Here is a 25,439-nt window from a genome sequence, read left to right as displayed (position 1 = left end):
CCCAGTTGAATTGCCTGTTGTTCCAAGGATGGAAAATAATATATTAATGTCATTTAAAAATAAGATTTAGGTGACTCTGTATGACAGATCGTTGTGTGAATGGTATTACTGTGCTTTCTAAATCTATTAAATACTGAAGTGAGTCACTGTAGAACAGGACTTAGTTAAGGAACCATCTTTAGATGGATTTGGGCTTCTGAATTATCAAAGTGATGCCATTTACAGGAGTATTAGACAGTGTGTACACATCACTCTTGCTAAGATGAAATACAAGCAAATGATTCGTTGGGGCGTGCATGAGAACTAAGTCAGGAATGTACATAAGCCCACATGACTCATTGCAGATGGGCTGTGGACTCAGTGATGATTTTTTTTTCCCTCTCAGAGTGCAATTGAATCCTTGTTCGGAGCCTCCATGACTGGGATTGCCTATTCCTTGTTTGCAGGACAGGCTCTCACCATCCTGGGAAGCACTGGGCCAGTGCTTGTGTTTGAAAAGATTTTGTTCAAATTCTGCAAGTAAGATACTTGTTTACTGAAAACTCTAATGGATTTGTTATTGGGCTGTTAGGCTTGAATTCCAGGGTCTCAGATATATAAGTAGGCAAACATTCTTGACAGTAAAAACCTGAAGAATGAACATCATTTGATCTATTGTCCTGCCTCCAAGTAGTACCATACCTAAAACAGCAGATTCCCTAGTCTTTTTTTTTTTTTTAAATCCTCACCAGAGGATATGTTTTTACTGATTTTAGAGGCGGGGAGTGAGGGTAGAGAAAGAGAGAAACATCGATTGGTTGCCTCCTGTACACACCCCCAATGGGGATCGAACCTGCAACTTAGGTATGTGCCCTGACCAGGAGTCAAACCGACAGTCTTTGGTGTATGGGACAGCGCTCCAACCGACAGAGCCACACCTTCACTTTATCTTTAAAAAACTTTCCCTAGCTAATTCAGACTCCTCCCATTTCCATTTCAAGTCAGTTTTAAATTTGGCCTAATATGTCCTGTTATATTCTGGTTGCAATGCCCTAATTTCCCTACTTTTCCTAGAACTGATTTTTAAATAGACTTTTGTATTAGGAATAGGAGCATATGGAACCAGAGCTATATAGCTCTTTTTTATATGTATACATTTTTATTGATTTCATAGAGGAAGGGAGAGAGAGAAACATCAATGATGAGAGATACTCATTGATGAGGTGCTTCCTTCACGCCCCCTTTATGGGATTGAGCCCACACCATGGGCATGTTCCCTGACTGGGAATAGAACAATGACCTCCAGATCCATAGGTTGATGCTCAACCACGGAGCCACACCAGCTGGGCCAGCTTTCTTGTCTTAACTGCAATAATAAGATCTTAATCACATTGGGCAGTAATGGCAGAAATGTGTGTGGGACAGTTCTCCATTTTCCATGTTCTTGCGATAGCAGATACCACCCATGAAGCAAATCTGTGTCACAACTGTCCCAAGGCAGCATTTAAAAGTGAAACACAGTCAGAATTAAGGAGAAATTGGGTTGCAATACTGGTATAGATAAAATGAGATGAATTAATCATGTTTCTGACCCTTTGTCTCTTAATGCCATCCATCCATGCTTTTTGATGAACTTTTGTCTTGTTTCAGAGACTATGCTCTTTCATACCTCTCCTTGCGTGCTTGTATTGGACTGTGGACTGCCTTCCTATGTATTGTTCTTGTGGCAACTGATGCCAGTTCCCTTGTCTGCTACATTACTCGCTTCACTGAAGAAGCATTTGCCTCCTTAATTTGCATTATTTTCATCTATGAAGCAATAGAAAAGCTGGTTCACCTGGCAGAGACCTACCCCATCCACATGCACAGCCAGCTGGACCACCTTAGCCTGTACTAGTAAGTATGCTTCTGCAAGTCTTTCTTTTTTTTTTAATTGAGCAAAGGGCCTGAGTTTAATGGCTGATACACTGTAGTATGCCAGGCAGTGCTTACAGCTTGTTATGGAACGTCTTGGCCCTTTGGGAAACAGCTCAGGTATGGATGTGGAGACTCCTGCCAGAGGAGAACAGTCAACATTGATGACAGAGAAGATGGACTAAGAGTGAAACTCAGATGGAAGTTGAGAAATGCTTTCCAAGCATGTCTTTTGGTTCCAGGCATTGAGGCCAAAATAGTACTAGTATTTGTCTGTGTTTTCAACCATCAAGAAGAGTCTGGTCCTATACAACATTTCTTCTCTGGAATAGTATTCTCCAAATTGTAACTAAAGACTTTCATCCTTTAGCTCTAGTTCTGTATCTCAAGTTCCTTACCTTCTGGCTGTACAGTTCTGATATGGAGGGTCTGGTTGTGAAGTGGACAATTTCAACCTGAAACTGCCTGGGTGGATAGAGCGCACTGCATGGAGGTGTCAACAGAGACACTTTTGTAGATTCTAGTTACCTGTTCATCAACCTTAAAAAAATCAAAATTTATTAGAATTTCTAAAAATTGTTTTATCACAAAATAACAACCATTAGGGAGTATAATCTTTGAAGCCTAGTGGATTGCCAATTGGCATTGGAGCTCTGAATTGCCCATTGGCAATGGAGTAAGTTCATTCTTTGACCTTTTTTATAATTTATTTATTTAACAAGTTTTTGCTGAGCATCTACTATTTGCCAGCACTGTTTTAGGTCCTGGAAAAAGCGATGAATATGATAGACAAAGAATCTATCCTCATGAGACTTATATCTAAGTGGAAGAAGACAGACAAAAGTAATCAGCCCTGCCCTGATTAGGCTTTGAGTCTGTATACTGTAATTCTTTGTTAATAAAGCTCAAATGGTATTTTTTTTATTTGCATTCTACTGTTGGTTCATATGGAGCTGATGTGAAACTAGAACTTCCCAACTCTTTAAATGATTTTATGTTAATATGTGTAAAATTGATTTTTTAAATATAATTTTTTTAAAGAGCAGGTTTAGTTAGGTTCACAGCAAAAGTGAGCAAAAAGTACATAGAGTTCCCATATACCCTCCTGCTCCCTCATATGCATAGCTTTCTCCACTATCACTATCCCATACCAGAGTGGTACATTTGTTGTAATCAATGAACTTGCATTGATATATCATTATCACCCGGAATCTATAGTTTACATCAGGGTTCACTCTTGGTGTTACACATTCTGTGAATTTTGACAAATGTATAAGAGCATTCCGTCATTATAGTTTTATACTGAGTAGTTTCACTGCCCTAAAAATCCTTTGTACTCTGCCTTTTCATCCTACCCTACCACCCCAATCCTTGGCAACCACTGATCTTTATACTATCTCCATGGTTTTGCCTTTTCCACAACATCATACAGTTTGGCAAAATCATACAATATTTGGCTTTCAGATTGGCTTTATTCATTTAGTAATATGCACTTGAAGGTATCCTATGTATTTTGGCTTGATAGTTCATTTTTTTAATTTAGATTTTAAAATTTTATTAATTTTATTTTATTTTTTAGAGGGAGGGAGGGGGAAGAGAGAGAGAGAAACACCAATTTGTTGTTCCACTTATTTATACATTCATTGGTTGATTCTTGTATGTGCCCTGACTAGGGATTGAACCCACAACCTTGGCATATCGGGTCAATGCTCTAACCAACTGAGTTACCTGGCCAGGACTAAAATTTATTAACTTTAAATTTATTGGGGTAACATTGATTAATAATTATATGTTTCAAGTGTACAATCCTATAATAAGTTATCTATATATTGCTTTGGGTACTCACTACCCAAACAAAATCTAGGCTCCTTCTGTCACCATATACAGAGTGGGGCAAAAGTAGGTTAATAGTTGTTCATATCCTATATAATAAAAGCCTAATATGCAAATTGACCAAACTGGGGGGCGGGGGGGGGGAACAATTGGTGGAACAACTGGTCACTATGACATACACTGACCACCAGGGGGCAGACGCTTAATGCAGGAGCTGCCCCCAAACCACAGGCCCCAGGCTGGCCAAGGCAGGTGCTGGGGGGGTGGGGCGGAGAATGGGTAGGCCAGTCGCCCCGCAGATCAGCCCTAGGGACACTACCCATGCATGAATGTCATGCATTGGACCTCTAGTAGAAAATAATACAATAATAAATAATTATACAATAATTAATAAATAATAATAAACTCTGTGTTTCAGGTACTCACAACTATAAACCTACTTTTGCCCCCCCTTTATTTGACCCCCTTTACCCTATTCATCCTCCCCACTCCTATCCCTTTCTTGTAACCACCATGTTGTTGTTTATGTGTATGAATTCATTTGTTGGTTTTGTTTGTTCACCTGTTACTTTTTGTTTTATATCCCACATATGAGTGAAAGTATGTGGTTCTTTCTGTCTGACTTATTTTGCTTAGCATGATATTCTCAAGATCTACCCATGTAGTGGCAAATGGCAGTATTTTATACTTTCTTATGGCTGAGTAGTATTCCATTGTATACCTATACCACATCTTCTTTATTCAGTTGTCCATTGAAGGACCCTTAGGTTTTTTCTTTTTAGCACTGAATAATAGTCCATTGTCTAGCTATACTAAAGTACATCCATTCACCTACTGAAGGATATCTCTGTTGCTTCCAAGTTTGAAATTGATTTTTTTATACTTAAATCTAGGACTTCATAGATTTCCATATTATTTTTCATTTTGTTGATTCCTCCTATTTTGTAAACTGTTGAGATCTTTTTGAATTTTAATTCTGTTTATGCTGTGTCCTTAAAAGACATGTTCATTAGATTCTTGGTTGGTGGGAATGACTATGTTAGTTGAGTGTACAGGGAGACAGTTCAGGCATGAAGCATGCTGAGACTGGGAGGCAGCATGGTGGCCAGTGGGACAGGTCTGGTCTGGTCTGGTTTAGATAGAGGAAGAGACCTGAGAAGCCAGGGAATGGCCAAGATAGTGGATTACCAGGGATGCCACAGTGTTAGGAAGAGCTTACATCACGATTCCGGGAGACTCTGAATTTTAGAGCAATAGTGTGACGGGTATAGGGAACAAGGCATCCAGGTTTAGAGAAAACTGTTGGGAGCAGAGTGGGTTATCATGTCCTCCTTGCTATGTAGATTGAATTCCACAGGACAAGCCTAAGAGGTAGAAATTAAGAAACCTCCAGGGCTCTTTCTGAGTGCATCAGATGCTAAGCTCAGTTATCAATACAACAGAATCCAAGACCCACACACTGATTTGAGTCCATCTTTATTAATGACTGACTGAAAAACCGGGCTGTGGTTGGGCCTCATCCAGTAAGACCAACCTCAGGAATCTGAAGTGGGCAAAGGAGAAGCAAAGCAGGCTCTGATACTAAAGCCTTTAGCCCAGTCATGGCTAAAAATGTTTTATTCAATAGTTGGCTGCTTTCCTCAGGAATCTTTTTTCCCCTCCAGCTGCAGGTGTACTGTCCCAGAGAATCCAAACAATCACACACTACAGTACTGGAAGGACGAAAACATCGTGACCACAGAAGTCCACTGGGCTAACCTGACTGTGACTGTAAGTCTGGGAGCTGCCAGGTGGCCTAGCATTGTGACCACCAGGTTTAAGGGAGTCTTCTAGGTAGAAGCGGGTAGCCCTTTAGCAAACTCTGGCATTTACAGAAATAAAGCGTTTTTCTTCTTTTAAACTATTCTTACTGACTTCCCCCTTCAAAATTGTCTTGCACATAAAGATAAAAGAATATTATCTCTTACTTCTCTCTCACATGCAACAGCTACCCCCTATCCAGTGACCGTGCAGTAAAGATATGTGGGGATGAAACCAGGCAGGGTTGGGGAGCAGATCCCGGTTTTTTGGAGCTTGAAGGACATTCAAATCAGCAAGGCCTCTCTAATAAAAATAGTACAAATTGCTAGGGCCCTCTTAGAACTTCGTGTTTTCTTGAAACAGTTGTGGTTTCATTTTCAAAAGTGTCTTAGTTTGGCCTGGCCAGTGTGACTCAGTGGTTGAGCATTGACCTATGAACCTGGTTTGATTCCCGGGCAGAGCACATGCCTGGGTTGCAGGCTCAGTCCCCAGTAGGGAACATGTAGGAGGCAGCCAATCGATGGTGTTTCTATCTCTCTCTCCCTCTCCCTCCCTCTGAAATAAATGAAAAAAATATTTTAAAAATATCTTAGTTTAGACCATAAGTAGGCACCCTACCTGGAAGGGGCCTATGCAAGTGAGACCCGCACAACTACATGGAGGTTAATGCTGCTGGCAGTGTGTGCTCCCCAGCAGTTGCAGGATCACAGTGAGTGGTGGACTCAGAAGGCAGCCACTAGTTACTCCCTCTTGCCTGTTTTTCATTATCCAGAATGTTTGTTTCTCCAGGAATGCCAGGAGATGCATGGAGAGTTCACAGGACCCGCATGTGGCCATCACGGACCCTATACTCCTGATGTGCTGTTTTGGTCCTGCATTCTCTTCTTCACTACCTTCATCCTTTCAAGCACCTTAAAGACATTTAAGACAAGCCGCTATTTCCCAACCAGAGTAGGTAGCATGTTCATACATTTCTTTTTTGTTAGAATCCTATATAATGAAGGGCTAATATGCAAATCGACCTAACGGTGGAACGACTGGTTGCTGTGACGTGCACTTACCAGCAGGGGCCAGATGCTCAATGCAGGAGCTACCCCCTGGTGGTCAGTGTGCTCCTCAGCCAGAAGCCCTGAGCCAGGCTCATGGCTGGCTCAGTGGGGGGGGGGGGCGGGCCTAAGCCAGCAGGTGGACATCCCCCGAGGGGTCCCAGACTGCGAGAGGGTGCAAACCAGGCTGAGGGAACCCCCACATCTCGCCCCTGCCAGTGCACAAATGTCGTTCACCAGGCCTCTAGTCCTAATATAACAGACTAGTCTCAGCCTCCATGCTACTTGCTGAGTAGAGTGGCAGGTGGAGAATTCTAAATGTCCTGATGAGCCAAGAGATTACTGGAGAAAACACATTCGAGGTAGAGGGATGAGTAAGTTCAAAGACTCGGGTGGGAGTGAGTCTGGCATGTTTAAGAAACAACAAGGAGGTCTGTGTGCTGGAGCAGAGTGAGCAAGCAGAGAGCATTGGGAGCTGGGTTCAGAGAGGTAATGATGCGAGTGAGTGTGGGCCTCATAAGCCAAGAGGGCCTTTTGGGTTTTTAACTCAGCGAAATGAGCAACCATTTCGGGATTTTGGTGGAGGCATTAACTTGGGCATATTAACATATTCCTATTGTTTAAATATGCTTGTATTAATTCAAGTATAAAATTAACCTTTTGCACTCGGATGTCGAGTGTGACTCGACACGGTTAGCATCGGTAGCAGCTCTTTTTAAAAAGCAAGCGAGTACAAAGGGTTAAAGCATTCTTCTGAGAATTTTTAAACCTTTTACAATGTTAAATTCTTTTCTACTGCATTCAACCTACTAAAACACTTTTCTAATTCTTTTGCATGCCAGGTACGCTCCATGGTGAGTGACTTTGCCGTTTTCCTCACAATCTTCACAATGGTGATTATTGATTTTTTGATTGGAGTCCCATCACCAAAACTTCAAGTTCCAAGTGTGTTCAAGGTAAACAGATCTTAGGGTACTTGGTACCCTCATGTAATTTCATAGAATCTGTTTTGGAGTTAATTTCAAAGGCCTCTTTCCATATCCTAAATCCTGAGTTTTTCAGTCCTCTATGAACCTTGCTCTTTATGCCTTACTTTTCAGAAAAGTGAACTCATCAGGCTTGGCTAGGTTCAAGTCAGAAAGGAGCAAGCCTAAGTTCATTTAATGAACAAAAAGTATTATTTATTATCATTAATGCAACTTAACTGTTTTTATTTTTTAAATTAATTTTTTTTAAATTTATCTTTATTGTTGAAAGTATTTCAGATGTCCTCCTTTTCCCCCCATTGACTCCCTCTACCCTCCACACCCCCAGGCCTATGGCACTGTTGTCTGTGTCTATGCGTTATGTTTATATGCATATAAGTTCTTTGGTTAATCTCTTCCCCATCCCTACCCCCCCTTTCCTCTGAGATTCGTCAGTCTGTTCCATGCTTTCATGCTTCTGGATCTATTTTGTACACCAGTTTATTTTGTTCATTTTTTAATTATAGTTGACATACAATATTATACTAGTTTCAGGTATACACCCCAGTGATTAGACATTATATAACTAACTAAGTGATCATCCCAATAAATCTAGTACCCATCTGACATCATGCGTAGTTATTAGAATATTAACTATATTCTCTATGCTGTACTTTACATCCCCATGACTCTGCTGTAATAACCAATTTGTACTTTTGAATCCCTTCATCTTTTTCACCCATCCTCCCAACTCCTCTCCCATCTGGCAGCCATCAAAATGTTCTCTGTATCTATGAGTCTGTTTCTGTCCTGTTTCTTCATTTGTTTGTTTGTTTCTTTAGATTCATTTGTTAATAGATATGCATTTATTGTCATTTTATTGTTCATGTTTTTCACCTTTTCTTCCCTTCTTCTTCTTAAAGAAGACCCTTTAACATTTCATGTAATACTGGTTTGCTGGTGATGACCTTCTCCTTTAGCTTTTCTTTGTCTGGAAAGTTCTTTTTAAACATTTTTTTTAAAAGTGTTTTTATTGATTTCAGAGAGAGGAAGGGAGAGGGATAGAGAGATAGAAACATTGATGAGAACTAAACATTGATTGGCTACCTCCTGCATGACCCCTTCTAGGGATCGAGCCCACAACCTGGGCATGTGCCTTGACGGGAATCGAACCGTGATCTCCTGGTTCATGGGACAGTGCTCAACCAACTGAGCCACAGCAACTGGGTGGGAAAGTTCTTTGATTCTAAATTATAGCTTTGCAGGATAGAGTAATCTTGTTATAGGTCCTTGTTTTTCATCACTTTGAATATTTATTGCCAATCCCTTCTGGCTTGCAAAGTTTCTGTTGAGAAATCAGCTGACAGTCTTATGGGAGCTACCTTGTAGGTAATTAACTGCTTTCCTCTTGCTGCTTTTAAGATTTTCTCTTTGTCTTTAACCTTTTGCATTTTAATTATGAAGTGTCTTGGTGTGAGCCTCTTTGGGTTCATCTTGTTTGGAACTTTTTGTACTTCCTGGACTTATATGTCTAGTTCATTCACTGGGTTAGGGTAGTTTTCTGTCATTATTTTTTTCAAATAGGTTTTCCGTTTTTTGCTCTCTTCTCCTTCGGCACCTTCATGGTGTGAATGGTGGTACGCTTGAAGGTTTTCCAAAGGCTCCTTACACTATCTTCATTTTTTAAAATTCTTTTTTCTTTTTGCTGTTCTGATTGAGTGTTTTTTTGCTTCCTTATATTCCAAATTGCTGATTTGATTCTCAGCTTCATCTACTCTACTGTTGATTCCCTGTAAATTAATTCTTCATTTCAGTTAAGTGTATCCTTCATTTCTGGTTCTTTTTTATGGTTTTCATGTCCTTTTTAATACTGTTGATGTTCTCTCTAAGTTCAGCTACTCCTTCCCTAAGTTAATTGGGCATCCTTATAACTAGTATATTGAACTCTGCATCTAGTAGATTGCTGTCAGTGTTTTGTTTAGTTCTTTTTCTGGAGTTTTGTTCTGTTCTTTCATTTGGGATGTGTTCTTTGTCTCCTCATTTTTGCAGCCTTCCTATGTATGTTGCTATGTATTAAGTAGAGCTGCTATGTCTCCCAGGCTTGGTAGAGTGGCCTAATATAGTAGGTGTCCTGTACAGTTTAGTGGCACAGCCTACCTGATCACCGAAGTTGAGCATTCCAGTTGTGTCCCCCCATCCTCCCGCCCCCGCCAATGTGAGCTGTGTACATCCTCCTGTTGTAGTTGAGCCTTGATTACAGTTGGCATATCAATGGGAGGGATTTACCCCCAGGCCGATCTGCTGCAAGGACTGGCTGGGACCACCAATTATTGTGGAGGATAAGCTGTGCAGGGGCCCACCTCACAGAGCAGGACTTATTTCAGTGGGGCTCTGGTTCACACTGAGTTTGCCCCTTGGGTGTGTCACTGTGGAGGTGGTTGAGTGGTGTTTTGACATGGTCTGAAGATGTCTACCAGGTGGGCTAGCTTTGGGGCCTACCGGAAGATGCAGGCCAAGGTCAGCCCCTGCCTGTGTTCTGCCCGTGGTCACCTGACTTTAGCTACCAAGCAATCTGCAACTGGATGCTACTTGTGCTGGGCTTGGAGGTGCCCGGCAGAGGCCAAGCTGTGAACCATGTTTGGCTGCTGCTAGTGCCAGGCCTGGGGCCACTTAGGGTGAAGTATGGGGCATGCTGAGGCCAGATGCTATTTGTTTGAGATATTTTGGGAAAGTCTGAAGCACAAGCCAAGACATGTCACTCATATGGAAAAGGCACTGGAAGCAGCTTGGCTGTGCCTAAAAGTTTGGTGGGGTGGGGTCTCAGGGAATCACCATGGCAGGGCAAACAGTGATAGCCAGGTTGACGGAGTCTCAAGTATGGTGCTTGCTTGCTGGCTCTGTTGGGGCAGGGCTCATCAAAGGAACAATGGCCTCTGCCAGCACTTTAGTCTGAGAGAACGTTGTGCCCCTAATTCTCAGCCTGATGGCAGATACTCAGTTCCTCCCCGAATGTCCCTGGTGCCTTTTGAGCTGCTATCCAAGTGCTGGAATCTAGAAGAGTAAGTCAGAGTAAGTGTGTGCACAGGCCTTTAAGAGGAACTGCCTGGGACTCCAGCAGCCCTCCATCTCACTCAACTCTATTCCTGCTGGTTTTTACAGCCAGATATTATGGGATTTCTCAGCTCTGGAACCCTGGACTGGGACCTGGTGTGAGACTGGAACCCCTCACTCCTCAGGGTGTACCTCCACAATCAAGATGTCCCTCCTGATGTTCATTTTCCACACGTGGGTGTGGTACCAGCCCATTCATCATCCTAGTTTTAGGACTTCCATTCAGTTAGATTTCACGTTGTCTGAATGATGGTTGTTCTATAGTTTAGTTGTATTTTGGATGTGGTTGTGGGAGAATGCAAGTACCACATTTCCCTATGCTGCCATCTTGACCAGGAGTCTGCCACTTAACTGTTTTTAATGTTAAGGTTTAAAACATTGGAATGTGCACATTTACATTAATGCATACCAGTTACTGTGGAAATATGGGTCTCTGGCACAAGTCTGGCTAACAGCACTTTCATTGAGCACCAACTGTATGAGGCACTGGGAAGGGTGAGAAAGCTAAATGTAGGACTTGGTCCTACCCTAACGGATTTTGCCAGGTGAGGAGGTGAGCTAGGGAAAGTGCCTCATCCAGAGCCTAGGGCTCCTGCCAGAGTAACCATGACATGTCTTCAACCCTATTTCATTGTTTGCATAACTCTCTATAACCTATAATATTTTCCCAAAAACCTATGTAAAAAGTAAAATAAATGATCAATATGTGGGACTTCAAATCTAATTCTGTTTGGGGACACAGACTGAGTAAATAGAGAAGATGGAAAAGCTGAACTCAGCTCCATAGATCCCCACGAGGTGAAGAGGAGAAAAAAACCTGGCTATAGTCAGTGACTGGAGAAGAATCATATAATGAGAGGCTGGGGAGGAAAAGGAAGATAGGAATAAAGCAGTCTTTGACTTGTAATGGCCTTTGTCTTCCCTTGCTCTGCCTAAAGTAGGCCTGAAATTTTTGAATTGTATTTTGGTAAATTTGCTGAAATGCTACCAGTTAGAAATTTATGGATTAAAAAACACACTCTTTAAAACTGTAATACTTCCAATAATATGTCATTCTCATTTTTGTGTGAATGAGTGCAATTACCTTTCCCTCTCAGGTCAACCCTGCTGGAGGAATGAATTTTGCATAAAAATAAGAAATTTGGGAGCATTAAGTAGTCCTTGAAATGGTTCCCAGATGGGTAGGTTTAAGATAGTCAGAAGGCACTGAATTCCTGGGACATCTGGGAAGAAGGTCTCTGGGAGATGGAAGAAAGATGAGAAAGGGAAATGGAAGAATGTCAAAGAAAATGTTCATTGGCAGGCCTTGCTTTCAGGAATCAGAGAGGAAATATTCTTACTTTTCCCTTTCGTATTACTCCACATAGCCCCCAAGACCCAGTCTGTAGGCTAGTACTATTACTAATGGCTTAATGTCAGTCAGAGTTTAATAAGTTTTAGTGTTGGCCTGACAATTTAATTACCACTTAGAACGTTGTTATTAAGGAGACTAAAAGATTTTGTAGCCCTGGCTGGTTTGGCTCAGTGGATAGAGCATTGGCCTGTGGACTGAAGGGTCCCAGGTTCGATTCCAGTCAAGGGCATGTACCTTGGTTGCGGGCACATCCCCAGTTGGGGGTGTGCTGGAGACAGCTGATCGATATTTCTAACTATCCCTCTCCCTTCCTCTCTGTAAGAAAATCAATAAAATATATTTAAAAAAAAAAAAAAAAAAAAAAAAAAAGATTTTGTAAACTTTTATAATCTAACCCATTTATAATTTGGGACTTGGTGACATTATTGAAGAGTCTTTGAATCCTAGAGTCATGACCAATATGGAACCAAATACTTTATATATAACAGTCTTGGGTTTGTTGAATTTGGGTCAATTCTGGGCCAGTTTGTATCCTGGGCCTTTATACCCCACTAGGGGCCCAGTGCACAAACTCGTGCACCTTGAAAGGAATTGTGGGCCGTGAGGCTGCAGTAGGTACAGGGGCAGGTCTTGGCCCATCCTCCACGCCCCCGCCTGGGCCCTCCCGCTGTGACCCCTGGTCCCCTGTCTGCCGGCAGCCCCACTCCTGCTGCCGCTGCTCTCACATGCTGACGGCGCTGGCCCCACTCGAACCCACTGATGGCACAGAGCGATTGGGGCTGGTGCCAGCAGCGGGTGTGAGCAGCAGCTGCTGTCCCGATCGCCCCTCAGGAGCAGGGAGGCGGGGAGGTGGAGAAGACCTCAGGGGCGATTAAGGCTGGCAGCCGCTGCTCACACCCGCTGATGGCACTGAGTGATCGGGACCAGTGCCGGGGAACTGGCAGTGGGTGTGAGCGGCAGGCGGGACCACGGTGAGCAGGAGCAAAGAATTTTCAGTAACCACCAGAAGCTTGCCCTGATGACAGTGAGCGATGCCCCACCTTGGTCTGGCACCCCCGCTCACCTACTCCACCATCCCGCCGCTGCCAATGCCTGCCATGTTCCACACACGCCCCCTGGTGGTCAGCGCATATCATAGCAACAGGTTGTTCTGTTGTTCCGGTTGTTCTGCCATTTGGTCTATTAGCATATTAGCCTTTTGTTATATAGGATTACTGCTTAGCCAAACAAGGTGAACTTTTCTTCCTCAGAGTACTTTGGAAGGGGGAGGCCGAGATTGAGGATCTAGGAGAGTTTAGGTATGCCATGAACACCCAAATAAGATTTATGAACCGGGGCATTTTACAGGGCATTGGAAGGGTCAAACAAGTACCCAGATTCAGCAGTCTTAGTGAAACCAAATAGTAGGGTGTTTGAGTTTGAGTTAGTTGTTTCGCAAAACCAAAGAATGGATTTGCGGACTAAAGCGGTTAGTGGAAGCAAAGTTTATTGAGAGAAGCCAGTCCTGGAAAAGGTGCAGTTAGGGTTCCAAGAGCAGACCAGTGTCCAGAGCTTCCTTTAAATATCATAGCCAGGTGTTAAAGTATATTAATCCATGTGTAGACCCCCACATGGCCATAAGCCACGTGGGCACAGGGAAGCATGCCCCTGGGACCCAGCACACCAGAGAGAAAAGAGGAAGAAGCGAGCACTTTTTAATGTAGGGGGTGGATGCAGTTTATAGCCTTGCTAGCTCCTGATTGATCCTTTCAAATAATTCTGCCTTAATAATATCCGTGGGATTGGTTATAGGCCTCATTGTTTTGTGATTGGTTATCTGCAAGCTGCCCATCTTAGCAACATTCATACATTTTAAAGCTCATGTCTCCCAAGTGCACCCTTCCTTCTGTGTCCAGTTGGGGTGCCTTAGTAACTCTGCTTAGCTAGGTTCCTGGTTCTACTTCCTCCCTGCCACCATGGTCCCAATTCCTGACTACCTAGCTTCCTTCTGTCTCCTCATTAGGTTCCTCTTCAAGTTCATAGTTCCTGGGCCCCTGTTTCAATGCTGATGAGAGAAGGCCCCTAAACCATTCCAAGCTAAGTGCATGAGATTCTGTACAACTGGCTCTACCTTGCCTTTATTTGTCCTGTAGACATACATTATATGGCTTTAGAAAGAAGAGTGTCAAAGTTATTTATATTTATTGTTAGAAGTTAATAAATTATACTGGACAAAAGATTTTGTTGTTAATTATATTTTACTTAGGTTAATGTTGAGATAAGTTTGTTTTTTCTATACATAGGGGTTTGGAGAGTAGGAGAAGGAAGTAAAGAACTAATGAGTATTCCATAAGAAGTTCATAATTGAGGATTGACTGAGCAAGATCATAGATTTCCTAAAGAGTTGCTGTACACTACAATATTGCAGAGTAGAACACAATGATGGGGTAGTTTCTGGAGTATGCATGAGGAACATATGAGAGTTTTCTTTAAGTATTAGACATCCTATATAATAAAAGCACAATATGCAAATTGACCAAACAGCCGAATGACTGGTGGAACTACCAATCGCTATGATGCGCACTGACCACCAGGGGACAGATGCTCAACACAGGAGCTGTCCCCAGCCCGCAGGCCCCAGGCCAGCCAAGGCAGGTGCTAGCATGGGTGGGGGGAGGGGGACCTCCCTGATTGCCCGGCTGGTCGCCCAGCAGAGGGAGGCGACCAGCGGCAGTGGCAGGGGGCGGGGCTGGCAAGCGGCCTGCACTAGGTTGGCCAAGGAGGGTGCCAGCAGGGGCCCAATCACCCTGCTGGTCACCCCACAGATTGGCCCTGATCTCTGGCCAGGCCTAGGGACCTTACCCATGCACGAATTTCGTGCATTGGGCCTCTAGTTATAAAAAAAAATAATTATATCTGAGGAGTGCTTTGGTAGAAAGGAAAAAGTGAAGAACCAAGAGTGTGGCAAAACGAAAGTTAGAAGTTCTTAAGTATGAGGTCAGGGAACCTGTTGCAGAATTGGATAGGCTGGCTTTAAATAGAAGCACATAGAATGCCTTGAGTGTAATTGAAGATAAGGAAGCATATATGCACCCAGGTAAAGAGAACTGGGTAAGGGAAATGTGTAAAAATCTGTCTTTCAAGTATATAGAGCTTATACTGGAAAAAAAAAAGTTGCTGTATTCATGCTTTTTTTTTTTTTTAAAAAGGATTCTCATTCAGGAATAAAAGAGTTGTGGATATTGTGATTCAGTTTGATCTGTTTTGCCCTAATGACTATAGTTAACTTAAAATACAAAAATAAAACCTTGTTTTTTCCTTTAGCCAACAAGGGATGATCGAGGGTGGATTATTAGTCCCATTGGCCCCAATCCCTGGTGGACTGTGATAGCTGCAATTATCCCAGCTCTACTCTGCACTATCTTAATATTCATGGACCAGCAGATCACAGCTGTTATCATTAACAGGAAGGAACACAAGCTCAAGGTAACAAGAAATTCTGTCCGAGAAGGATTAATGGCATCCTATTACATTTAAAAAATAAATTTAGGGTAAATTCATTTAGATCAGGAACTGTAGTACCTGGATAAAAGAAGTCATGGAAGGAGCTCTTAAGAGGTTTCCAGGGGTTTACAATCCCTAGAGTGGAGTACAATGGTATGATACAAAAGAAGCTTGGGCTCCACTACTCTCTATTCAAACCTATGGGGAAGCTGGACTGGCAGAGTTCCTAGTGGTCCTTATATAGCCACATGCTCTGGGTCAGCTTATCTTCCTGAGGTTCAGGTCGGGGCTTGGACCACTGTTTCCTAGAGGCAGGTATTCTCCCATTGCTGTCCATTACTGGGGTTTCTAGACTGAACCTTAAGCTCAAGGATCCTACAGAGGTAGGGTAAGTTCCAATGTATGTATTAGTGAGAGACTTAATGTGTTCATCTCCGTACTTTCCTTACTTAGAGTAGGCAACGCCAATTTAGCAAGGATCTGGAACCCAATAAGGACATTTATCTTTAACCCCTATAATGTCTACCATATAGAATGGTCAAGATGTGGCTTGATCTCTGGTTACTCTTCCAAGAAAGGATGACTATTTGAATGTGTGAGACTCAGAGTGAGATCTGGGGACACTTGCATAAAGAATGGATATTGGCATATTTTGGACAAGCTAAAGTTTCCCTTTTTTTCTCTGTTCCCTCCAAACCAGAAGGGGCTGGAATACTCTTAGCTCACTGTTCTATGCCCAACTGATGGTGATGGAGACTCTGTTTCCCTACAGAAAGGCTGTGGTTACCACCTGGACCTGCTAATGGTGGCCATCATGTTGGGTGTCTGCTCCATCATGGGCCTGCCCTGGTTTGTGGCTGCAACTGTCCTGTCCATCACACATGTGAACAGCCTCAAACTGGAATCTGAGTGCTCCGCTCCTGGAGAACAGCCCAAGTTCTTGGGCATCCGAGAACAGAGAGTGACAGGCCTTATGATTTTTGTGCTGATGGGCTGCTCAGTCTTCATGACGACTATATTAAAGGTAATCATTCATTTATTCATTAGGTAATATATTGAGTGCCTGTTTTGAAAATAAGAAATAGCATATTCTAATTGGATAAGATAGATAAGATGTAGTTAAGAAAGTTAATTAAGGCCCTAACTGGTTTGGCTCAATGGATAGAGAATCGGCCTGCGGACTGAAGAGTCCAAGGTTCGATTCCGGTCAAGGGCATGCACCTTGGTTGTGGGCACATCCCCAGTAGGGGGTGTGCAGGAAGCAATTGATTGGTGTTTTTCTCTCTCATCCATGTTTCTAACTCTCTATACCTCTCCCTTCCTCTCTGTAAAAAATCAATAAAAAATATATTTAGAAAAAAGAAAGTTAATTAAGAAAACAAACAAGTCCTGGCTGGGTGGCTCAGTTGGTTGGCTGTAGGACTGTGCACTAAAAGGTCGCCAGTTTGATTCCCAGTCAGGGTACAGACCATCAATGTTTCATTCTTATATCGATGTTTCTCTATCTCCCTTCCTTTCTCTCTAAAAATCAATTTTTAAAAACCTTAAATAAAAAACAAAAGAAAACAAACATAATAATTAGAGAATATACGTGATAAGGAAATATACAGTGGTCTATGGTGCTATATAGAATTGCCAGGGTACTGTTTTTTAGTTAATGTCGTTGGAAAAGGCCTCTCTAAGGAGATGGCATTTAAGGCGAGATGGACAGTGGGAGATGGCATGGGGGAAAGGGAGAAAAGCAATCTAGTGAGGCTCTTAGGTGTGAAAGAATTATATATGTTCTAGGAAACATCATGACCATGTGCTCAAGGATGTTGAGTCAAGACAAAACACAGTGAAATGAGATTGAAGAGTGAGCAGAGGCAGATCATGCAGGGCCTTGTTGACATTAGTAAAGGTAAACTTTAAAGGGTTTTAACAGGAGAGGGACATGATCCATTTTGTATTTTTAAAAGATTACTTTAGCTGATGATTAGACTAAATTTTAGGGATGGGGAAAAATAGAAGTAGAGAAACCAGTGAGGCTATTACAGGTAAGAGATTGTGATGATTTGGCTAAGGAAGTTGGTAGTAGGGATGGATAAAAGGAATGGCTTCTGAATATTTTTGAGATAGATCCAAAGGTCTTGCTGGATATAGAATGGGGTGAGGAAAATGGAAAAGTCAAAATGTTTGCTAGGTTTCTGACTTGACTACCTGGGTGGAGAGTGATGGCATTTAAGTAGGTGGCAATGCCTTAACCATATGCATGTTGTTAGGTTCTAGAGCCTCTTCCATCTTTTTTAAAATACATTTTTATTGACTTTAGAGAGAGGAAGGGAGAGGGAGAGAGAGATAGAAACATCAATGATGAGAGAAAATCATCAATCGGCTGCTTCCTGAATGCCCACCACCAGGGATTGAGCCCACAACCCGGGCATGTGCCTTACCTGGAATTGAACCCTGACCTCCTGGTTTATAGGTTGAAGCTCAATAAACCACACTGGCCAAGTGCCTCTTCCATCTTTGTCAAGGGGAGTGCTAACCTTCTCTCCTCTCATATAACACTGAGAGTGATGGCATTTAAGATAGAGAAGACTGCCTGAAGGAGGAAGTGATTTTGTCAGGGGCAAAGCTGTGGCCAGATTTGGGATAAGATGTTCAGGAAGCATCTGAGTGAAGAGGCTAGAGGAGGGTTCTGAACTAAAAATATAAATGTGGGCCTCAACAGCACATAGGTGGTATTGACAGCCAAGGGAGTAAATGAGATCTCTCAGGGAGAAGGGTAAATATAAAAGAGAAGTAGGAGCAGAGAGAAGAGCAGAATATAAGGCACTCCATATTTAGAAGTTGGATAGAGGAGGAGACAGCAACAGAGACTCTGAAGGAGCTGCCAGAGGTAGGGAAACCAGGAGGGTGTAGTGTCAAGGATGCCATGTGAGGGGAATGTTTCAAACAAGAGGGATTAGTTAGAAACTGTCTAGAAAGATGAAGACTAAACAAAGACCATTGGATTTGACCACACAGAGGCCTAATGTGACTTGACAAGAGCAGATACAGTAGGAAAATAGGGCAGAAGCTGAGTTACAGGGACTAAAGAGTAAATAGGAGGTGAGGAAGAAAAGAGTGTGAGCAGACAGCTCTTTCAAGAGGTTTTTCTATGAAGTGGAACAGAAAAATGGGCAGTAGCCGGTGTGAGATGTGGGAAAGGGGATTTTTGGAAAGTGGGAAGATAACTTAAATATGAGAAAATATGTTTTTGTGTGGGTAGAAGGCCTGCATCTGGGGAAAATGGGGTGAAAGGGGACCTCTGTGGCCATATCTCCAGGCCTCAACCATTGTGGAAGGATTGGGCCTAAACTGGCAGTCAGACATCCCCCGAGAGGTCCCAGATTGGAGAGGGTGCTGGCCAGGTTGAGAGACGCCCCCTGCCCCATGTACGAATTTTGTGCATAGGGCCTCTAGTAGGGAATATAATTAATATTGTAATAAGTATTTATAGTGCAGGTGGGCACTTGAATTATCAGAAAGAACACTTTGTAACCTATATGAATTTTTATCTGCTGTGCTATATACCTGAAGCAAATAGAAAGTATTGAATGCAAACTGTAATAAAAAATAAAATAAGAGGTATCAGTTTTATAAAAGAGGGATGTGTGTGTCCAATAATGAACTATCAGAAAGAGAAATTAAGAAAACAATCTCATTTATAATTACATAAAAAAAATACTTAGGAGTAAATTTAACCAAGAAAATAAAAGACCTGTCCTTGGAAAATTATAAGACATTGAAGAAGATAAAAATAAATGGAAACATATACCGGCGCTCTATTGTAGGAAGAATTAACATTGTTAAAATGTTCACACTACCCAAAGCAATCTATAGATTCTGTGCAATCCCTATCAAAATAACAATGGCATTTTTCACACAACTAGAACAAATAATCCAAAAATTTATATGGAACCACAAAAGGCCCTGAAGTAGCCACAGCAATCTTGAGAAAGGAGAAAAAAGTTGGAGTTATCATGCTATTTGACATAAACTATATTACAAGACTATAGTAATCAAAACAGCATGGTCCTGGTATAAAAACAGACATATAGATCAGTGGAACAGAAGAGAGAGTCCATAAATAAACTTACTCCTATATGGTCAATATATTACAAAAGGAGGCAAGAATATGCAATGTGGTCCTGGCCAGTGTGGGTTGGTTGAAGGTCGTCCCATGTACCAAAAGGTCACTGGTTTGATTCCCATTCAGGGCACATGCCTGGGGTGTAGGCTCGATCCCCAGTAAGGGGCATGTAGGAGGCAGCCAATCAATGATTCCCTCTCTCCCTCCTTCCCTCCCTCCCTCCCTCCCTTCCTGTCTTTCCCTTTCCCTTTCTCTCTCTAAAATCAATAAACATATTTACAAAAAAAAGTATATACAATGGGGTAAAGATAATCTATTCAATAAATGGTATTTGTAACATTGGACAGATACAAGCAAAAAATGAAAGTAGACTACCTTCTTACACCATATATAAGAATAAACTCAAAATGGATGAGAGACTTAAATGTAAGACTCGAAACCATCAAGCTCCTAGAAGAAAAAATAGGCAGTAAACACTCTGACATTTCTCTTAGTAATACTTTTTCTGATGTATCTTCTCAGATAAAGTAAACAAAAGAAAAATAAATAAATAAATAAAAAATAAATAAATAAATGGGACTACATCAAAATAAAAAGTTTTTACACAGCAAAAAAAACATTTAACAAAATGAAAAGACAACCTACTGAATGGAAAGAGATATTTGCCAATGATACATCCCATAAAGGGTTAATATTCAAAATTTGTAAAGAACTCATAAAACTCAACACCAAAAAACCCCCCACACAATCCAATTAAAAATGGATCTGTATGTCCTTTTTAGACAGACATATGAAAAAATGCTCAGTGCACTGATCAGCAGGGAAATGCAAGTTAAAACCACAGTGGGATACCACTTCACACCTATCAGAATGGCTAGCATCAGTAAATCAACCAACAACAAATATTGGTGAGGATGTGGAGAAAAGGGAGCCCTCTTGCAATGTTGGCGGGAATGTAGATTGGTGCAGCAGCTGTGGAAAACAATATGGAGGGTCCTCAAAAAAGTAAATATGAAACTGCCTTAGGTCCTAGTGATTCCACTTCTGGGTATATATTTGAACAACTCTAAAACACTTATTTGAAAAGATATATGCACTCCTATTTCATCGCAGTGTTATTTACAATAGCCAAGATAAAGAAGCAACCCAAGTGCCCATCAATAGATGAGTGGATAAAAAAATGGTGGGACATATATATAATGGGATCTTTCTTGGCCATAAAAATGAATGAAATCTTACCATTTGCAACAGCATAGATGGACCTAAAGGGTATTATGCTAAGCAAAATAAGTCAGACAGAGAAAGACTAATATGATATGATTTCACTTATATATATAGAATCTAAAGAACAAAATAAATGAGCAAATAAAACAGAAATAGACTCATAGATACAGAGAATAAACTGAGCATTGCCAAATGGGTGGAGGTTGGAGAGGGCAGGGAGAAAAAGCTGAAGGTATTAAGAAGTACTAAATGGTAGTTACAAAATAGTCATGGGGGTATAAAAGTACAGCATAGGGAATATAGTCACTAATATTGTAATAACTATATATGCTATATATGGTGCCAGGTGGGTACTAGAATTATCAAGGGGATCACTTCATAAATTATATAATTGTCTAACCACTATTCTGTAAACCTGAAACTAATATAAAATAATAATGAATGTCAACTATTATTAAAAAATAACATTTAAAAAATGAAAAAAATATACACTTTTCCTCTTGCATTAGTAAAAAAAAAAAAGATGTGTGTGTGTGTGTGTGTGTGTGTGTGTGTCCATCCCCACAGAGGAGAAAGAGCCAAATATGGGTAAGACATGAGGCCTATGATTTAACCAGGACCATATTACACTTACGTGTAATCATTTCATTTCAGAACAAAAGTTTTTATCATAGTCAGGTTGTTTTGCCTCTACTTCTACATCATGAAAAGGCAGCAGAAACTAATGTAATGTTTATGTTGTGATTTTGTGACTTTACTTCCCCCTTGGAGACTTAAAAGTTGTTACAGTCTTGAGTGTGCTGATACCAAGTGTAATCTCTGGTCTTTCTGCCCTTTGTGTTCAGTTCATCCCGATGCCTGTACTCTATGGAGTCTTCCTCTACATGGGCGTCTCTTCACTACAGGGAATTCAGGTACTGTATGGCTCAGCCAGGGCAACGTCTTCTCCAGTGCACTCACTTGTCCTGACCGGGGGCTGGGGTGGGGGTGGGGGTGTGTGTGGCGGGGACAGCTCTTGAGAAACCTTTCCCTAGTCTTGCTGGTTAAGCTATTTTGACATTTCTTTGGACTTTGGGCAAAATACAACCATGTTGGCATGAGGGTACAGGGACTTACAGAGTAGCCTGGCTTGATGTCACGGTTCCAGTAATTTGTTATAGTTTTCAACAGACACTTATTAGGCACACATTAAATAATAGGTGCTTTGTCAGATGCTGGTCAAGAACCACACATGGACAGTGCTAGGCTGAAGTGTGAGCGAGGGGTTTAACTGGGGGCACTTTGGTAAAGAGATTGGGGCATAGTGGGAGCTGCTCCAGGTAAGCAAATAGTACTTCCTGGCACACTGCCGTTTCCCATACACCAGCTAATCCCTCCATCCTTTGAACAGAGAAACCCAGGAGCTTGTCACTGATTACTGCAGGTGATATAATGACGTAGCTGCTTCTACTACTGGTGGCTGGTTCCTCTTTGTTTTTATGGAATGTCCAGTGGTCATTCTCATATACTGAATTGTAATACGACTGTGGACAGGTTATTTAATCTGTCTGGGCCTTTCTTTTTTTGCATTTTATAATATAAGAATAGTCGTACTTTCTATATCCAGAATGTTAAGTTTCATTTTATATTTTTACTATAAATAATAATGAGAATCTCCAAACTCCTCCAAGAGCCAAGAAGAGATTTGGTTTTGATAATAGAAAGATGCAATTGCCTTATTTTATTTTCAACACTCCCTGAGAAAGAGCTTTTTCAGGATCCGCACTGTGGGGTAGGAAAAAGGAATTTGAACCTAGAATTTAAAAAGATGAATTTTAAATTTGACACTGTCACTTACCAACCTTGGCCAAATTGCCTATTCTGAGACTTGGTTTCCATTTCTGTCCAATGGAAATGGTTATTGCCTGCCTTTCAGAGTAGGTGATGTAAGAGACATGAATTTGCCTAAGAAGTTTCTGACCCAGAGAAACCTCCTGAAAATAAATGCCAGTCCCCTTCTTTCAGTTCTTTGATCGGCTGAAGCTCTTCGGGATGCCTGCAAAGCATCAGCCAGATTTCATTTACCTCCGCCACGTGCCGCTACGCAAAGTGCACCTCTTCACCCTCATCCAGCTGACTTGCCTGGTCCTGCTCTGGGTCATCAAGGCATCTCCAGCCGCCATTGTCTTTCCAATGATGGTGAGTTTTAAAAAATTATTACTTATTTTTAAAATTGTGATAAAATATACATAACATAAAATTTACCACCTTAATTTTTAAGTACATTCACATTGCCACCATGCACCTCCAGAACTTTTTTCATCTTGCACAACTGAAACTCTGTACCCATAAAACAATAACTCCCCATTCCTTTCTCCCACTAGCCCTTGGTAACCACCATTCTACTCTCTGTCTCTGCATTTGACTACTCTAGGTACCTCATCTGAGTGGAATCCTGTAGTATTTGTCCTTGTGTGATTTGTTTATTTCATTCATAATGTCTTCAAGATTCATCCATGTTGTAACATGTGTCAGAATTTCCTTCCTTTTTAAAAAATGAATAATATTCCATTATGATATAGACCACATTTTGTTTATCTATTCATTTGTCAATAGACACTTGGATTGCTTCCACCTTTTGGCTATTGTGAACAATACTTTTACTATGTGAATAATGATACCAGGAAACAAATGCCTGTTTGTGTCGCTGCTTTCAGTTCTTTTGGGTAAATACCAAGAAGTGGGATTTCTGGGTCATATGGTACTTCCATTTTTAATTTTTTGAGGACCGTCATGAAATGGTTGCACCATTTTACATTTCTACCAAGAGTGCACAGAATTCTAATTTCTCCACATCTTTGCCAACACTTATTTTCTGTTTGGGGATTTTTTTAAAATAACAGCCATCCTGCCTTAGCTGGTTTGGCTCAGTGGATAGAGCATCGGCCTGTGGACTGAACGGTTCCAGGTTCGATTCTGGTCAAGGGCACATTGCTGGCTCGACCTCCGGTTGGGGGGCATGCAGGAGGCAGCCAATTAACCCTTTGCACTCGCTTGCTTTTTTCTCGATTCCTTTATTCTACTCGGGATTTAATTTTTTAAATACCCCAGATTTTACAAAGTGCGGCAGTAGGATAAAAAACTGGAGTTTATTTTCATACAAACTTATTTATTTGGATTTTTTTATATTTCAAATTATTGATACATTCAAAGAGTAATTTTAATCTTGACATCCGAGTGCAAAAGGTTAATGATTCTCTCTCATCATTGATGTTTCTATCTCTCCCTCTCCCTTCCTCTCTAAAATCAATAAAAATATATTTTAAAAAAATAACAGCCATCCTAATGGGTGTGAAGTGGTATCTCATTGTAGTTTTTATTGTATTTTCCTGATGACTAGTGATGTTGAGCATCTTTTCATGTGCTTATTGGCTATTTGTATATTTTATTTGGAGAAATGCCTATTCAAGTTCTTTGCCCATTTTTTAATTGGGTTGTTTGTTTTTTTTAGGAGTTCTTTATAAAATCTGGATATTAATACCTATTGATGGTGAGGTTCTGTGTTTTGGTTGGTCTTTGTAGGAGCAGCATTATTTTGGGGACCTTGAGGTGTGGGTACATGTGTGTAACAGTTTGCCATGTTTATTTTCCAGGCAACCAGTCTGCCTGTTCTTTCTTCCTTCTTCCCTCCCCACCCTTACTTTCTTTTGTGAATCTGACATGGAAAGGATTCTTCATGTTTGCAATAATTTGCATATTACTTCAAAGCAGTAGAGTTCCAATTTATAATTCAATGCAATTAGAAGTTTCTAAAGTGGTAGAAATGCACTGTTTTGAGCCACTGGGAGAGAGGAAGAGGTTGTCTAACACTAAGTGACTGGGACAGTCTTGGGAAGCTGAACTGTGTGTGGTGCAGGTGACAAGCTGTTTTCTAAATCGAGGGTGGTGATGAAATTCTTGCCACCTGACTGTTTCATCGCCTCCTCTTGATGCCTTCTCTCTGGTTCCCTCGTGTCATGAGGAAGCTGAGAATTCAGTGGGCCATTTGAAAGTTAATTAAAGGCGGGCCTCTGGAGAGAAAAGGCATGTTTGGTATTTGTTTAGGTACTTTTGAACTCTGTCTTACTGAGAGAATATTCAAGGGTTAGGAAACTGGAGGGGGTCTCTTCTCCTCTAGTCTCCTAGATGTATCCTCTCCTGATGGGCTTATCAATTTTGCCAGAATATCTGTAGGGTTCTGCATTTGGGTGTTATGTTCAGGGGTTGAGTGTTTGGTTAAAAAAGTAGCAAATTCTTGACAACTCCTGGAAGAGATACTATCAATTTTGGATCGATTGGGAAAGTAGTCAGAGAAATTGAGGAGAAATGTGGTTGAATTTCATAAGCTCGATTGGCCTCATTCTTTGTCCAGCCACCAGAGGTAGCTGGTGAACCTCATTCAATCCAGGCAGGTCATTCTGGGTTATTTGTTCTCCTTTGGCTGAAGTGGCCCTTATGGGAAAATGGAGCAGCAGATGAGGCACCCTGGGCTGTTTCTATTAAGGCGACTAGCTGTCAGATTTTAGGCAAGTTACTTTCTCTCCCTGGGCCTCAGTTTTCCATTTATAAAATGACTATCAGACCAGACCAGAGCA

At 41.4% G+C, this 25,439-nt stretch overlaps 1 protein-coding gene and 1 pseudogene across 1 annotated transcript in view; one reads left to right on the top strand and one right to left on the bottom strand.

The window, feature by feature from the left end:
* SLC4A8 (solute carrier family 4 member 8) overlaps positions 1-25,439 on the top strand; it is a 60,212-nt gene that overhangs the window by 26,218 nt on the left and 8,555 nt on the right. Inside the window, exons 12-20 of the mRNA XM_054718457.1 lie at positions 386-519; positions 1,630-1,875; positions 5,391-5,496; positions 6,316-6,477; positions 7,415-7,528; positions 15,306-15,467; positions 16,258-16,509; positions 21,672-21,740; positions 22,831-23,004. Of these exons, the coding sequence (XP_054574432.1) occupies positions 386-519; positions 1,630-1,875; positions 5,391-5,496; positions 6,316-6,477; positions 7,415-7,528; positions 15,306-15,467; positions 16,258-16,509; positions 21,672-21,740; positions 22,831-23,004 (1,419 nt within the window). The remainder of the gene's footprint in view (positions 1-385; positions 520-1,629; positions 1,876-5,390; positions 5,497-6,315; positions 6,478-7,414; positions 7,529-15,305; positions 15,468-16,257; positions 16,510-21,671; positions 21,741-22,830; positions 23,005-25,439) is intronic.
* On the bottom strand, positions 17,961-18,035 carry LOC114231322 (U6atac minor spliceosomal RNA; annotated as a pseudogene).

Source organism: Eptesicus fuscus, chromosome 7 (genome assembly GCF_027574615.1).
Source record: "Eptesicus fuscus isolate TK198812 chromosome 7, DD_ASM_mEF_20220401, whole genome shotgun sequence".
In the NCBI taxonomy this organism is placed as follows: Eukaryota; Metazoa; Chordata; class Mammalia; order Chiroptera; family Vespertilionidae; genus Eptesicus; species Eptesicus fuscus.
Note: the sequence above shows the minus strand (reverse complement) of the source record. Positions and strands in the feature narration are given on the sequence as shown.